We start from the raw sequence: 16,315 nt of genomic DNA, 5'->3' as shown, positions 1-16,315 counted from the left end.
GCAAGGGTAAGCTAGACCAACCCTGATTTGGAGAGCTCTGGGGGCAGAATGTACATAGTCGGCTGCTCGGCCGCCACGGTCGAGGGATGATACAGGGACGGGAGACCCTAAAATGTCTATTTTGCCATTAGAGTGGCTTGTGGTTGTACATAACCTTTGGAAATTTTGTAAACTGTTATTTAACCCTATTTTTGGGATCCCGTGTATTAAACGCTTATTTAAATGAAATTTATCTTTTATGACCAAAATCTTTTAACCCTAGTTCAAAAATGGTTTTAGTGACACATTTTCAACTAAATGACTTGATTAGCAAGTCTTACACATTTATAAACACACAATGTAACGGTCTTGGTTATCCATGGCGTTACAATATATATATTGTTATAGCATAGCCTGTTAATTGATGCATGAATGATATAGACATGTGTTTATGTCGATGATGTGTTGTTTGGTTTTGCCCGTGGGATGGTTTCGGGATACGATTATCATGCCTGATAGGCCGAGTCATTGATTGCAGATGAACTTGGAAGTTATTCATCCAAGGCAGTCAATTGGACCAGACAGTGTTAATATCGGGGCTAGAAATGATAAACAAGGCCAAAACCCTCCGCCCGCCCCTTGGAATTGGCAGGAGATGTTTACAGATATGCAAGCGAGATTACAGAGGCAAGAGGAAGAGATCGGGTGGATGAGACAATAGAGTCTACCAAAGAACATTACTCCGATTGTTCTGCCGGTAATGGCACCAGTTTTTTCTCAACCTAGGGTTGAGAACAGATGGGAACCACTATACAAGAGATTCCAGAAACATTACCCTCCATCTTGTAAAGGAGGCCTAGATCCATTCAGAGTTAAATAGTGGATGGGCATTATTAGCTCCATCCTCGACTTTATGAGGATGGTATTTATGATAAAGTTATTTGTGCCACGTATATGTTACGGGATGATGCCCGGACTTGGTGGGAAATGGTATTCTAGACCCGGGATGTCGTTACTATGGGCGGGAAGAATTGAAACAGTTGTTCAATGAGAGGTATTAGAGTGACATAGTTCGAACTGTGAAGACGAATGAGTTTATGAATCTGGTTCAGGGCAACATGACAGTGACAAAGTATGTCAATAAATTTGATGGGTTGGCCAAATTTTCTTTTGACTTGGTGCCGACAGATGTGACTTGGAAGGAGCGATTCATTCGAGGACTAAATTTTGGGGTAGCCTAGGGCATCAGGATCACCCCCAATATATGAGATCTCTACCTATACAGTAGAGAGGGCTCTTACTGTTGAGGGTGCATAGGATGATATAAGGAGGGAAAGCACTGTATGGCATGATGTTCGAAGATTATTACCTCCATTTACTGGGTCGGACAGGGGAGGAGACCCCAGTGATCTGAAAAGAAAGGCTATAGACACATTTAGCACCCTTGGATTAGAGAAGTGGTTCTGAGATGTTCAGATTAGCCGTCAGGGCAGAGGTGAGAACTAGAAGACTTACCCAGAGTACGCTCAGTGTAGGAGGCACCATCTGGGAGAATGCCAAGATAAGGAATGCTTTCTATGTGTAGTGTTTGGGCACCTCAGGAAGGATTGCCCAAGACTGAAGAAGGAAGAACCTAAGGAGGCAGACAGTTTGACTCCAACTCTAGTGTACACCTTGACGCAATCAAAGGCTGAGGCTAGTCCCTTAGCAGTGACAGGTCAACTATCTAGTACCAGATCTTCTTACATTGTGTTAATTGATTCTGGTGCTACACATTCTTTTGAATTTAGTAGAGTGATAAATAGATTGTGTAGACCATGTAATTGTTATGTTGTGGGGTTTGGGACTTTGTTGCCTACTGTGGAATTGGTAATCTCTAGGAGATGGATTAGTTCATTTCCAGTAGAGGTGGATAGTAAAGAGTTATCAGTGGATATGATTAAGTCAGCTATGGAAGGTTTCGATATGATTCTGGGTATGGATTGGTTAGCCAAGTATTGGGCAACCATAGATTGTAAGAGAAGGATGGTGACTTTTGAGCCTGAAGGTGAGAATCCATTTTTAGTCATGGGTATTGTGAGCAGGCCCCGCGTTCCTGTGATATCACCATTGAGGGCTAGAGACCTGTTGCGATGAGGTTGCATAGGATTCCTAGTTAGTGTGGTGGATACCATTAAGGTCATACTAGTTGGACCTGAAGAGACTAGGCTAGTCTATAAGTTTCTGGATGTATTCCCAAAGAATTTACCAAGGCTACTGCCACACCGAGAGATTGAATTTGTTAATGAGTTGGTACCGAGGACGAAACCAGTGTCACTACAACAAATATGAGTAAATATTACGGTAAAATATAACATAATTTTTAAAACGCTATTGTTGAATAAGTAAATGAAAACACGGAGTAAACAGCAAATGAAATTCAGGCGCCAAATAAAATAGTAATATGGCGCCTTTACTTCGTCCCCTCCTTTTAATTCACAATCTGATTATATAAAATCAGAAAACAAAAGAAAAACAAAAAGCTCTCTTTCTGAAATGGAACCTCTCTGCCCTAACCGTTCCGACTCTCTCTCGATCTCTTTTCTCTCTGTTCTTCTCCCTCTATTTCTTTCACATGGTCGACGGGTGAATGGAAGTGTGCAGGGGCTTCTCTCGGAAACTAGCTTTGGAGAGGGACAGTGCGACGACATCATTCTTCAACGGTAACTCTCTCTCGCTCTATCTTTCTCTCTGAGCTACTCTAGTGTTCAATCTTTCTTTCTTTCTCTCTGTTTGTTGCAGGTGTGTAACAAGGTGGTGGAGGCCCACGACTTGGGTCGTGTGACACGGAGGCTTGACTCGTGGTTCTACGGCGTGGCTCGCTCATGGGTGCGACGGTGCTTGCGACGGTGGTTTATTCGACGGGTTTGACTTTAGTGAGGTTATTCTACAACATTTATGGGTTTGATAATTGTTTTGAGTTTCCAAACTCATGTTATGCTTAGGCACAGTATGATGCCTCCTTTCTCACATTTTAGTTTTCATAAAGTACAATTACTAAGTACCTGTGATAGTTTATTTATAATGTCTTATTGATACATGATTTGAATTTTTACTTGTGCACCGAAGATTCTTTTTGTTGCACTTGTAAGTTATTGTTTTGATGAGCCACATTGTGCTGAGTGTTAGCTGGGATATAGGAATTGGCCAGCATGTGAAGGATGTCTGGGATATAGGAATCTTACTTTTTGTTTGAATAAGTATAAATGCTTAGATGAGATTATATATTAACAAAAAAATTTAATGTCTATTTGCAATCATAGAAAAAATGGGTTCTCGCAGTACTATAAGAAGAGCAAGAAATGTAAAGATTCATTTATTATGTTCTTGTGCAATTTGGTCTTTCCGTGTCAGAATTTAGCTCCTGTTCAGTATACAAGAAAGCAAGGTAATTAGCATGCTCTTTGGCTTTATCCTTTTTTTGTTTGTAGGTGATTTGCCTGTTGTGATTTCATGCGCTAGTGTAGCTCTAGCAGATGCAGGGATAATGATGTATGACCTTGTAACTTCAGTTTCAGTGGTAAGTATCTTGCTCAGTGTTTTTTCCTTACTTTCTATTAAGTGTTCATAAAAGATATCATATCACCCTCTTTGGGCATTCTCAAGCCATTTGTATCTTGTTTTAGTCCAAGTTAGCCTTGTACCATCTTTTCAAAAGGGTGGCTTGCATACATAACCTGTAAGAGAAATGAGGTTTTTATAAATGTGTTGTTATAAGAAAGTCAAATTTATGTGATTGGTGATCATTTTTCATGTTTTACAATATTGGCTTGTCAGCAAATATTGCTCATCTTTTAACCCAATTTTGAGGAAAAGTTGTTATTTTTTTCTTCATGCTTTAGTTTGCTAGTAATTTTTTCCATTTAACTGAGCAAGAATACAAGAAAGAGCAAAGAGCTTTTATGTGTTAAGAGAGAAACTTTTGAGAGCACAAATGTTGTGAAAGTGTTGGTTCTTGCTGCGTGTTGAAGAACCTGTTTGAAAATTTCTTGTTCTTAATTCGTTTTTGTTCATAACAATTTGTTTAATTGTTTAAGTGTTAGTTTGAGATAAGTTTTATTATTTGTTCTAAGGTGTCATTACAGGTGCTGCATTGTCCTTTTCAATGTTTGTTGTTGGTCTGCTGCTTTCATCTAATCCTGATGCCACGGGAGACCTGGTGCAGGTTCCAAGCATGCTGTTTCAAGGTTCTTTGCTTCTTGGGCTCATAAGTAGAGCCACTCTTGGTTATGCGTATGTCCCTGTTTTCTTTTTCAATCTTCATTATGCCAAAATAATAGTTTGTTTATTATTCAAAAGAGATCTTAATGAGAGCCTGCTAAGTCTTATTTCATCTTTTGGTGATGTTGTAATTTAAATTAAAGTCCCTGTTCTTTGTCTATTATCACATTTATGATTAAACTTGTACCATTATTCTTAGGCATCATCTTTGGGTATTATGTTTTTTATATTGGTTTTAGATTTAGAGTTTTTGTGTTTTATGTTTCTGTATATAGTTTGTTTGTTTATCCTAGTTGTGTTTACTGTTTACAACATGCTATACATGCTGCTAGTTTTGGGAATTTTGTTTCTGATAGTGGTGTGCTATGCAGCCTAGTTTTGTTTTCTGGTTTATCTTCTCCTGTATCATTGGCTTAGTAATATAATCCATTTTGTATTCTTTGGTTTGAGACACTATAAGCATAAAAAATAAAGTATTCAGATTGAGTTTTTTTGTTCTTCAGAATGAGTGGTTTGCTTGATTGAAGAGTAATAGATGGCACGTGAGGTGGAAAGCCCCTCTGTTTTGACTCAATCCTCATTTCAGATGCCCATTCCTCTCTTCTTGACACTGTTCGGTATTGAAAATTACCAAGTTTTAATATTTATATTGGCTCTCTTTATAAACTCAGTATGTTTTGAATTTGTGTATGAGTTTTTATGAAGCTTGAATCTATGTTTTCCTTTCTATTTGAATTGGAAAATAATTTTCAACATGGCAAGCAACTTTGTTTAAAACTGTACTTCTACAGGTGTGTACATGATGTAATTGTTTCTTCATTTCCTTTGTGTCTTGTTCTTCAAATAGTTTTAAATATATGTGTTTACTTTCTTTACTTCAGTAGGTAGGATCATTTATATATTTTTTTTAATTTTCTTTTTGTTCCTTTTTTGAGGATATGCTCTTGCTGCTCTTCTCTTATTACTTTGTGTGTGTTTCAATCATAAAAATATTGTTTTGTCTTTGAAAAAACTAGTATAAATGAAAGGAGACAAAAACGAAGTTGTTTGAAAAAACTAGTATAAATGAAAGGAGACAAAAACTAGTATAAATCTGGGTCTGTCTTCTATTCTGGTACTTTTGTTTCACAAGCTCAATAAATTTTCTTGCTCCTTTTAGTAAAATTTGTGTGTTTCATGGTTCCATTGTTTGCCTGAATTCTTATTTATACGTATACTTGAATCAGTGAGGCAGCAGTATAAAAAAACTCATGACTTGTTGTCTTCTCAGTATTCTTATGAGCTTCTTCTGCAATTTCTGCATAAGTCTCAATCTACCACTGTACTTGGTATTATCAATGAGCATATCAACTTTGAAGGTACATGTTTCTTATTTTACCGCTTATGTAAAAATGCTTCCTTTATTTTTATATGATGTGTAATGTATGCATGTGTACTGGTTTGCAGTTTCTCTTGGACAGCCCAACTCAATTTCTGATGATGCGGAGGCTGTTACATTGACTGGCAGCAGCCAGGATGCAGTCAGTCAGATTAATCAGAAGGAAATACATTGGGGGGTGAGTCAACAAAGTTATCTTGTTTCAATCGGGTTTGCTTTTTTCTGTTACCCCCTCTTTGTGCTCTAAGTATTACACTTATGATCCATTGATTCATGTTGGTATGTTGAAGTTAAAATGGAATCTAAATGTCTTTTATTCATTCCTTTTTCATTTGTCTTCTGATCTCAGTATTTATCACATGTTTTTCCCTTTTTCATTTTCATTCAAAATTATTTAGGAATGATAAGCATCATTCTTCTTTTCTAAATTAATTATTTAAAACTTGGTCAACCTACAGAGAGTTATTTAGTAGCCTAAAAGAGGTTTTTTTTTTTTCTTTCTATATGACAGTTTCCCATATATGTTTGTTAGTAATAGGAAATTTAAGTAGTTGCCATATTTTTATAGTTGCTGTCAGATATGAGGATGCATATTTTTAGCTTTTGTATAGCTTGAGGAACATAGTTTATGTATATTGGTTATGTGTGAATGTGACTATTCTCGATAGTTTAAATAGATCTTTTTATGATGGAATATGTTGTTTCCAGTTTTAATTCTCTCTGCCAATCGAAGTCTTTAAGAGGGATTTAGTCTTAGTGTTTGCATACCTATGATGTTTATTCTAGCAAAAAAAAGGGAAATCTACCACTGTTTTTGTAATGTTAACTTTTGATCTAGGTTATTTGATTAATCTTTTATTTTGTTGCTTCAGTTCAGTAGAGGTTGAGCAGTTTATACTTGATGACTTGAGAAACCATGTACAGCTGAGCAGTGTTGCTCTGCCATCCGTTAGTTTTTATACATTTATCAATGCACATAATGGGTATTGTCCTCGATTTTTTTTCGGTTCAACATTATCTTTCTGTTTTAGTAAAAAAAAATTTCTCAATTTCTTATCTTCCTGTTTATCTTTTTCTAGTTTAAACTGTTCAACTATACCCCCTGACGGGTCATTGGTTGCTGCTGGATTTTCAGATTCATCGCTGAAGGTTTTTTCTTGATTACATTTTCGTTGCATGTGACATGTCAATTGTTTGTGTTTTCTACTAAATTTGGTACACATTGTGCAGATTTGGGATATGGCAAAGCTTGGGCAACAGGCTGTTGGTAGTAAGTCAATCCTCTGTTTCTACTGTGTTGAGATATTCTTGTACATAAATCAAAGTTAAAAAAAGATATGCACGTGTTTTACAGTGTATAAATTAGTCTAGGATATATAGAAACACAATTTAAGCCTTCATAAATTGCTAGGTTTTTTCGGCTGTAAGTGCAACAAACATTTGGTTAAAAAATTGATGGCAGTCATGGAGTTAAAAGCTAGTTAAGGATGGTAATATCTCTTTAGGTTTATTAAAGCTATGTTAGTTTGTTGAAAAGTATGTTTTGTTTGCTCTGTATTCTGTATTTTGGTCAAAGCATATCTTATTTTTAAAATACTGCTGCTATTAGCTGTTTTGCAGGGTGACGATGATGCAAATCCAAATGAGTTTGGTTCAAATGGAGGAAAAAGACCCTATACCTTATTTCAGGGGCACTCAGGACCAGTTTATTCAGCTTCTTTTAGTCCTATGGGAGATTTTATACTTTCCTCTTCAGCCGATTCAACAAGTACAGTCATTTATTCTCTCTCCCTCTTTCCCTCTTTGTTTTGTTTATGAAAGAATTACATTGTTTTCGTGCAGTTCGGTTATGGAGCACTGAACTAAATGCAAATCTTGTTTGCTACAAGGGTCATAATTACCCAGTATGGGATGTATAGGTATATCTCATCATTTTCAGTTGTAAATTGTTCATATTAGCAGTTCTTTTGCATCTCTGCTGTTGATTTGACATGAAATGAGTGGCCAATATATATATGTGTGTGTGTGTGCATTCTCCTTTTTAGTTTCCTTTCTTGGCCACTTAAACATTTGCCCTCTATTTGGAATTTGGATTCTAGGATGGAAAAAAGAAAATCCAAAAGATTTTTTTCTCTCTTGTTTGGATTCAAATAAAAATTGAGATTTTTTTTCTCTCTTGTTTGGATGCAATTTTCTAAAAATTTATAACTTTTATAAATATATTGAATAAGGTGTTATACAATTTTAGATTTTCCTCTACTTTACTTTTTTTTTCTCTCAAAAAGAATTTGCTTCTTTAAATTCAAGTTAAAAAAAAAGCGATATTAGGGGTATTGGTTTTACTTTTGTACCTATTCAATTACTTGTGTTATTACTATTTTCTGCCATACAATTGTTTTGACTTCTTTACTTTGTCTCTTCTCTTTCCCTTCACCACATTAAATAATGGTCATCTTTCCTTAGTAATGATTTTAATGTTATATAATAACTTCTTTGGTTATGAATTCTCGGAGCAGTATAGTCCTGTAGGACACTATTTCGCTAGTGCATCACACGACCGGACAGCAAGGATATGGTCTATGGAAAGAATACAACCTTTGCGAATAATGGCAGGGCATTTATCTGATGTTGATGTTAGTTTCTCTCTGACTTTATTACGTGTTATAAAAGGGAACTAGTATTGCTTTGATGTTATTTATATTGTTGAACAACAACAACCTTAATCCAGAAGAGTGCTTTAATATTGTCTAAACTTACTGATCTAGTCTAGTTCTTATACACTAATTCTGATTGAGGTTTCATTTATCATTATCAGTGTGTGCAATGGCATGCCTATCTCATTTCCCTTGTATTGAAGCATTTATCTATCTCATTTCAACATTTCATGTTTAAGGTGTAAAATTTGAGCCTCTCTCTGTCATTTTAGATTTTCTCTAGAAATCCAAGTGTCATCTTTTTTTTCTGCAATTTTGGGTAAAATCTGAATCTGAATCTCATATTATAATTGTAGCTCTCTCTATAAAATTGTCTACTATATTCATATCTATGTTAATGAAGCAACTAGTAAATTGTTGAAACAATAAATTGCTGCTAGCGTAAATTGTTGAAACATTCTCTATGCCTCAATCTCTTTTTGCTATGTAATCTCCTTTGCTTATGAGTAATTTTATTGATTTGATTTATCAATTTTGAAAAACTAATTATTATAATAGTATAACTTGTAGCTTTTCTGCTGTCATGATAAATTTGCCAAAGGATCATTAAGTGTTGACTGCTTAGGATACTTTTTGTACTCACCTTTGATGACACTTGATCATTATAATATTCCCTAGAAAGATTCAAAAGATCATTAAAATGTGGTACCTGTTAGGCCAATTTTTACAGCTACTAACTGTTTTGGTTAGTTAGTTGTTCATTGTAACTAATTATTGTTATTTTGTAGATTAGTTACTTTATTAGTTTTGGTCTTTTCTGTATATATACTCTTTTGTATCATTACTTCATTAATGAGAATTGATTCTATTCATTCAGTCACTAAGTTTCCTTACAGTACCTACCACCAATGAGGAAAAAAAAACATTTACTAAATTGTTATTTTGGTAATTTTAAACACAATATCTTATGGTGCTCAAGTCCCTGCAATCCTAATAGTGCCCACCCTAAAGTGAGAAGCTTTTTCACTAACCTCTATTAAATACTTGACCTGCCTTTGCTCATTGGCTAAGCCTCTTCACTGTCACTTCCTTTCCATCTCTTAGTGCCCCCTGCAAATAACCATTTTGTTTTTGTGTAATCCTATATATGTTGACTTCTTTTTGTGTCTTCTGTTAAGTGCATAATAGCAAGCATATGAACCAAGAACTACTATCACAAGACATGATATAACAACAGCTACCAATGCAAACTAAATCAGTATAATAGCTTTTTGATGCAAGGATAGTAGTTTTAGTTTCTTGTTCCCAGATGTTGTTTCTTAATATTTGAGTTGTTTAAAATATGGTTTGAGTTGCTCCTTTTTGGGCAAGTGTTTTTTCTCTTTAGTGAAGATAAAAAATATTATGAAATGCTTGGTCCTGGTCCTTGGAGCTTGTTTTTTCACCCTGAGCTTGTGAAATTATTTTAAGTGGGAATGTTTCTCTGCTTTGTCCCAAGATCTTCTATTCATGTTTAGTTTTGGTATTTGGGAATTTCAGCTATGCTAATGAAATATAAACATGGATAGAGATATGGAGTTTTTCTTTGCATAAGTCATTCATTAGTCTTGTAAATCAAAATGCATTCCATGCCAATTAGATTCGTTTTGTTTATGAATGTCCTAAAATTGTGCCTAAAATATAGCTGCTTATTTGAATATTTGTGGAAAGGGATAATGCTGTTTATTTGATACAATGAAAGACCACATTCTGAATCTCTTTGTAAGATCTTAACAAGTTTTTCTTAAGCTATTTTTGCAGCTAATGTTACTGATTGAGGTTCACTAATTGATTATCATATCTAGTATCAAGAAAGACTACATGCTAACATTTTCTTGTGCAATAGTGACAACTTTTATTTATACATTTTTCTTTTTTGGGAGTTTCCAACTTTCATGTTTAAGCTATATTAGGGTTGATATTTAGTTAAATATAATACTAATATGTTTCAGTCACTACACATTGTATGTATGTATGTACGTGTGTATATGGTTTTTCTCTGTTTTCTTTTGATTAATTTTGTCATTTTATTCAGCTCTCATTTTGCTAATTTTTTGTGGAAAAGTTTGTAATTAATATGCAACTTATATGAGCATAGAAGAGGTCTCTTTGACTCACTGGATTAGAGAGTGATAGATGCCAAGCTTTTGAACTATTACCATACTGTTTATTTGACTAAATTTTGCAGTGTTTTAAAAAATTTCAGAGCAACATCATGAGGAGGTTTGCCTTGGAAACTTGAGGAGATTTCAATTTAGAGAGCTTCAGATGGCAACAAATAACTTCAGCAGCAAGTACTTGGTTGGATGATGAATTGAAGGATGGAGCAAGTTTCATGCATGGTTTACTTTTGTGTATTTTGTAATGTTTCTGTTTTTCATTTTTAAAGTAAAAAATGTTCAAGATTATATTACTTTATTATGTTATGCTTTCAAATTTAAGTTAGAACTAAGATCTCATGAATTAGACATATTCATGGTTTGAATTAGTTATTGATTAATGTAATACTTGTGGTTTATCAATCTATTGAGAATTACATTTTATGATTAATTTTGATTTTTTTTTTATCAAAATACAATAATGAAAATCTTTTAATTTAAAAAAAACCTTATAAGTATATTTATCAAAATAAAATTTAAAATATATTATCTACACTAAAGTAACAAAATTTTATTACTAGACTTTTAATATGTTATGATTTAAAAACATATTATAAGCGTAAAAAATCGTTATGGTTTATATAATATAACAAACTAAAAATGTTATCAAAATAATCAAATGTAACAGTTGAAAAGTGTTATGAAAAAAGTACAAGATTAAACTTCAAATTTATAATCAAAAACTCTATCTAAATGTTATTATTTGAATATTATAGCACCTAAAAATGTGTTATTGAATAGTTTAAGATAACACCGAACATAACATTCAAAAAATGTTATAGAAAAGACTGGACTTTTAATAACATGGGCTACGTTAGCATTTTCAGAAGTGCTATCAATAGTCCCAGATAGCACTTTTTAAGTGTTATAAATACTGTTTTTTCTTGTAGTGTGTCCAGGGCACCATATAGAATGGCTCGGCAGAATTGAAAGAATTGAAGGTAATGATGAGGACACCAAGACTAAAGATTCAAGTCAAGTTCCAGTTGATCCAAGTCAAGAGGGGGGGAATGATGAGGACACCAGTTTAGGAGCTTGATCAATATTTAGCTTCTTGTAATGAGTCTTATTGGATTTTGGCATCTTGTATTTTTATTTTAATCAGTCACTTAATCCCATTTTATTTAGTCTTTTTTTTTTTTTTGTGAAAGTCAAACATTTAACTTGTGAGAGTCCAAGAGTTTTTCTATTTTGTGATTGTTAGGGTTTTATTAGGAAGACAACGGGGCTTTTCTTTCATGTAATTTCGGCCATATTAGGGCTTGTAAAACGTTTGGGAAATTCAGATTATGATGAAATGAAATTTGTGAGTTTTTCTTCTTGAGTTCTTGAAGAGACTATTCGAACTTATCAAGGGTATTCCTTGTGGCGTTCAATCTGACTTATCAAACGGATTCCCATCACCGTTTGTGGCATCTTCCTCATACCAAGGTTCGTGCTTGGCTAAGCATTGGGTCACGGTTCATCATTCCAGATTCGTGTGTTCTTGGTGGCTGCCATATTTGGTGTCGGGTTTCACCACAATCGTTGGTGTGGTTCGTATCAGTATAGTTACAAGAGCTACTTGATTTGGGGTGCACCGGTCTTGTTTGGGAAGAAGAAGGATGGGTCACTAAGAAGGTGTATTGACTATAAAAACCTGAATAATATGACCATCAAGAACAAGTATCTACTGCCAAGAATCGATGATTTTTTTTATCAGTTACAGGGCAAGACAATGTTTTCAAAGATTGATCTTCGATCAAATTATTACAAGTTGAGGATCAAAGAGGAGGATATCCCAAAGACAGCTTTTGGCATGAGGTACGAGCATTATATGTTCTTAGTCATGTCATTTGGATTGAAAAATTCCATAGCAGCATTTATGGATTTGATGAGCAAAGTGTTCAAGGATTATTCATCGACAACTTCCTAGTTTATTCTCAGTCAGAAGCAGAGCATGAGCACCATCTCCAGTTGGTACTACAGAGATTGAGGGATCACAAATTGTATACTAAGTTCAAGAAGTGTGAGTTCTGTTGGGAATATATGGCTTTACACTTTGCAAATCAACAGTAAATAATGAGAATAATGCAATATTACAAACCCTAGATGTTAATCAAGATCCAAATTCAAAGTATGAATGCGATTCTTGATAATCAAAAAATCATGTTCATGGTATGAATATTAATCTTGAATATAAGAAACTAAATGATTAAATGATAATAAGATGAACTTAGAAATATTTAATCATCAATACAAACAATGAAAACATAATAAAGTAACACAAAACAAAGTTAGGGTTAGATAAATACAACATTTGATTTAGAGCAACTTGAATCTTCAAATTTGGGGAACTTCTAAGGCTTATACACAATAAGAATATTGTTGTCCAAAATCTCTATTCCAAGTCAACCCTTATTGCTTGAAGCTTCAACTAAGTAGAATGATATTTGGGATTTAACAAGCCTTAAAACGCATGCAAGTCAAGCAAAGCTTGATGAGTTTCTTGGAGAAAACTTTGGTCTTAGAAAGCTAGAGAGAGAAGGAGGTTAGAGAGAGAGTTGGAAAGTGTGATCAAGGTTTTACAACTCTAATAACCCATATAAATAGTGTAGGCATCATCATTAGTCTAACCAATAGGATTAGAACATTTAAAACACATCATTTGGAGCATTTTACGTAAATTGTACAACCCTAAAAGAACGCCTAGATGATGTATGGCGATACATCGCCTACTATCAGACGATGCATCACCTATTAGGGCTTTTGAAGCCCTTTGAATTTTGGTGAAGCTACGCCACTTAGGGGGCGATGCATCGCAACCCCCTCTGACTTTGGACACTTCCAGTGGTCCTAAAATTACTCCAAATTCTACCAAACTTTTTGGGAATATTTGGATACCTTATTTTATCACTTTAAACCTATAAAAGTCAATTTTAGATGCCTTCTACACAATCTCATGTTTTCACTTCTCCTTAAGTGAAAAACGTTAAGTGTTTTGCACCTCAATGTGTAAACATCTTATTTATTATATTTAACCAATCTCAACATTCCCCCACTCGGTTAAATATAATCCTTTCTTCTTAGCTTAACAATTTTGGTGCATAAAATAAAGTATCTTTCGATTTGAACTTTACCTTAGTGAAAGTATTACAAAGTCTTATCGAAGTCATTTGTGTCTTAAAGATTGAACCAAGTACTCCTTAATGATAAAACCGATAACACCTCACATACCTCAACTTGACCATTCATTTTCCCACTTTTCTCTCTTAGCACTCATATGGCCATGTGCTCATCCATTTCATGAACTTTCCGAGGAGAAACTCCAACTCCCATGATAGGCTGCACCACCTCTAAGTTCACATAGGTGAAGTTCTTACAACATCTTTCCAACTTTTAGAGATGCTTGTTGCGCACAACTGAACTTCATCAAAAAAACCCTAGGCTTAACCCTCACTCGGTAGCAACCAACATTAACAATCCTTGGATGGAACTCATGACTTTGTTAGTGTTGAAACTATTAACCCAATAACTTGTTCTTACCAATTGAACTCTTGCCTTTGAAGTTCACAAGTTTGAAGTTGGGTTGCCATCATTGGTGAATATTTATTCTAGGAGTTTTAGTCCCATCCTTTTTGAAGTGGAACTTACTAACCTCTTCACAAAAGGTTTTTGTAAATGGATCCGCTAAGTTCTGAATTATCTCAATATATGAGATCGATATGATTCCTCCTCCAATCAATTGTCTCACATATTCATGTCTTAGACTTATACGTCCAGACTTCTCATGCCATTATAAGCTTTAGCAAATGTGGCTTGTTTATCACCATTAGGATATTCCTCATAAAATCCCTAAGCCACTTGGCCTCTTTGCCATTTGTCGCTAGAGCTATAAACTCATTCTCCATGGTTGAGTGTAATATATGTTTGTTTCATTGGGCCCTAATAAATCGCTCCTTTTTTTTAGCATAAACACCCAACCACTTGTGGAGAGATTATCTCCTACACTTGATATCCAACTTGCATCGGAATATCCTTCAAGTATCTTCGGGAACTTTGATTATTGGAGGCCTAGCTGCTTTGTCCTTTTAAGGTACCCTAGACCTCTATCAATCGCTTTTCAATGTTCCATACTTGGATTGCTAGTAAAGCTACTTAGTTTACTAACCGCTCTACCATTGTTCTTTTCAAGCATTATGCTTGAATCAAATGGTGTATTCATCTCTTTAATTTTGAGATCACTAAACTTGTCAAGCACTTTCTCAACAAAGTAAGCTTGACTTAAGGCATAACCCCCAGTATTTATTCTCACTTTTATACCAAAGAAGGTATCGACCTCTCAAAGGTCCTCCATTTAGAAAGTAGAATATAGAAACCTCTTCATTTCTGTTATGCCTTTCATCTCATTACTCAAAATCAACAATCATCCATATATAGACACATTGAGATGACATAGTCATCACAAGTCTTAGAGTATAAGCACTTGTCAATTATTGTGTGTACACCCATCTGAAACAATAGCTTTATAAAACTTCTCATGACATTGTTTTGGTGCTTGTTTTAAACCATATAAAGATTTAACAAGCCTAAACACTTTATGTTCATTTCCCCTTAGAACGAAACCCTCTGGTTGTTCCATATAAATCTCCTCATCAAGATCTCTATTTATGAATATTGTTTTGACATCCATTTGATGACATAAAGGTTATATATTGATGATAAGGCAAATAGTACTCTTATGGCGGTTGTCCTAGCAACCGATGCATATGTATAACGCCCTACTACCTTAGAGTCATTACCATGTGATTTATAAATGTGTCATTGGCACACTAATTGAGGTTTAAGGTTAAAAAGTGTGATTAAATCAAAATAAAGACCCATTTAATGAACATTAAATATAAAGAGTTGGTCATTTATTAAAATTCGAAAAAATGTTACATTGGGATCCCAAAATACTATTTTGAAATACATTTACAATCCAAAGATATGGTACAGTCGTCCTAAGCGCAAAATCGAATGTTTACCACATGTTCCTTAAAACAACCCTAGCCATAGCGGCCAGGTAGGCCAAACATGTACACACCGCTCCATGCCCTCCAACTCATGGCTGCTTGACCTTTTCCTTGCCCTTACCTACACCACAGAGCACCCATGAGCCAAGGCCTAGCAAGAGAACTTCAAAGCACAACGTACAATAATTTATTTCTGCAGATACTTACTTAATCTAAATTGTAAACAATTACAAGTTTCTATTGCAATGCATAATAACACAGCAGTATAACAGCACAATAACACAATGTCATAACAACCTAATAGTACAGTAGCACAACAGTACAGTAACACATTAGCAGCCTCCACCGATCAGGGTGCGTTATTAGGCACCAAATCTATAGTATTAACTGAATGGGTGTGTACAGCACCCTTAGAGGGTCTCACCCTGGCATCCAACATTCAGAATGCTTAATGCTAAACCCAGTACTTTGCCGCTTCTCGCTCTTGCCGAGTAGTCACAATCACTTGTATGACATAACAGCTATAAACAACTCATACAACACTATACACCACATAGCTCTATAGGCACAAACAGTTCTCTTATCTGGTGTCCCGAGCTGACAACCCAAAGCGATCCCGAGCACGATTCCTAATCCCGAGCGTGAGCGATAAACCTAGTCACAACGTAATGATAAGTAAACATCCAACAAGTCCTAATCAATTAAGAACTTTTGGATTAAATACTAGCCTTTGAGACCTCGGATTCTACTAAACCGAGTAGTAGAACCCTTCCCGAGCCCTAACATTTGGGTTCCCAAGCCTAAAAGCCTCAAATAGCCAAAAATTCCCATTTGAGCCGCGACGCAGCCCTT

General features: G+C 34.9%; 1 protein-coding gene and 1 long non-coding RNA gene across 3 annotated transcripts; both read left to right on the top strand.

Moving 5' to 3' along the window:
• The first annotated feature begins 2,816 nt into the window (after window positions 1-2,816).
• Window positions 2,817-4,334, top strand: LOC133824635 (uncharacterized). Of its 2 annotated transcripts, none has more exons than XR_009888550.1 (3): window positions 2,817-2,899; window positions 3,450-3,538; window positions 4,104-4,334. It is a non-coding gene; the product is annotated as an uncharacterized LOC133824635 (long non-coding RNA). The 2 variants fall into 2 exon arrangements; XR_009888549.1 differs by having other exon boundaries at window positions 4,092-4,334.
• A 2,750-nt stretch (window positions 4,335-7,084) lies between these two features.
• LOC133826447 (uncharacterized) lies at window positions 7,085-8,516 on the top strand. The gene is made up of 4 exons (XM_062258800.1): window positions 7,085-7,107; window positions 7,227-7,385; window positions 8,134-8,250; window positions 8,433-8,516. Exons 1-4 carry the CDS (start codon window positions 7,105-7,107, stop codon window positions 8,514-8,516), a joined length of 363 nt encoding a protein of 120 aa, XP_062114784.1. The 5' UTR covers window positions 7,085-7,104.
• Window positions 8,517-16,315: the final 7,799 nt, after the last annotated feature.

Source organism: Humulus lupulus, chromosome 1 (assembly GCF_963169125.1).
Source record: "Humulus lupulus chromosome 1, drHumLupu1.1, whole genome shotgun sequence".
Classification (NCBI taxonomy): domain Eukaryota; kingdom Viridiplantae; phylum Streptophyta; class Magnoliopsida; order Rosales; family Cannabaceae; genus Humulus; species Humulus lupulus.
The sequence above is the reverse complement of the archived record's forward strand: the minus strand, read 5'-3'. Positions and strand labels throughout refer to the sequence as shown.

Excerpts from the sequence above, each read along its gene's own strand:
- LOC133826447 (XM_062258800.1), top strand. Across the intron at positions 7,386-8,133 it reads CTCTTCAGCCGATTCAACAA|TATAGTCCTGTAGGACACTA; the intron begins GTACAGTCATTT and ends TTCTCGGAGCAG. Across the intron at positions 8,251-8,432 it reads GGCATTTATCTGATGTTGAT|TGTGTGCAATGGCATGCCTA; the intron begins GTTAGTTTCTCT and ends TATCATTATCAG.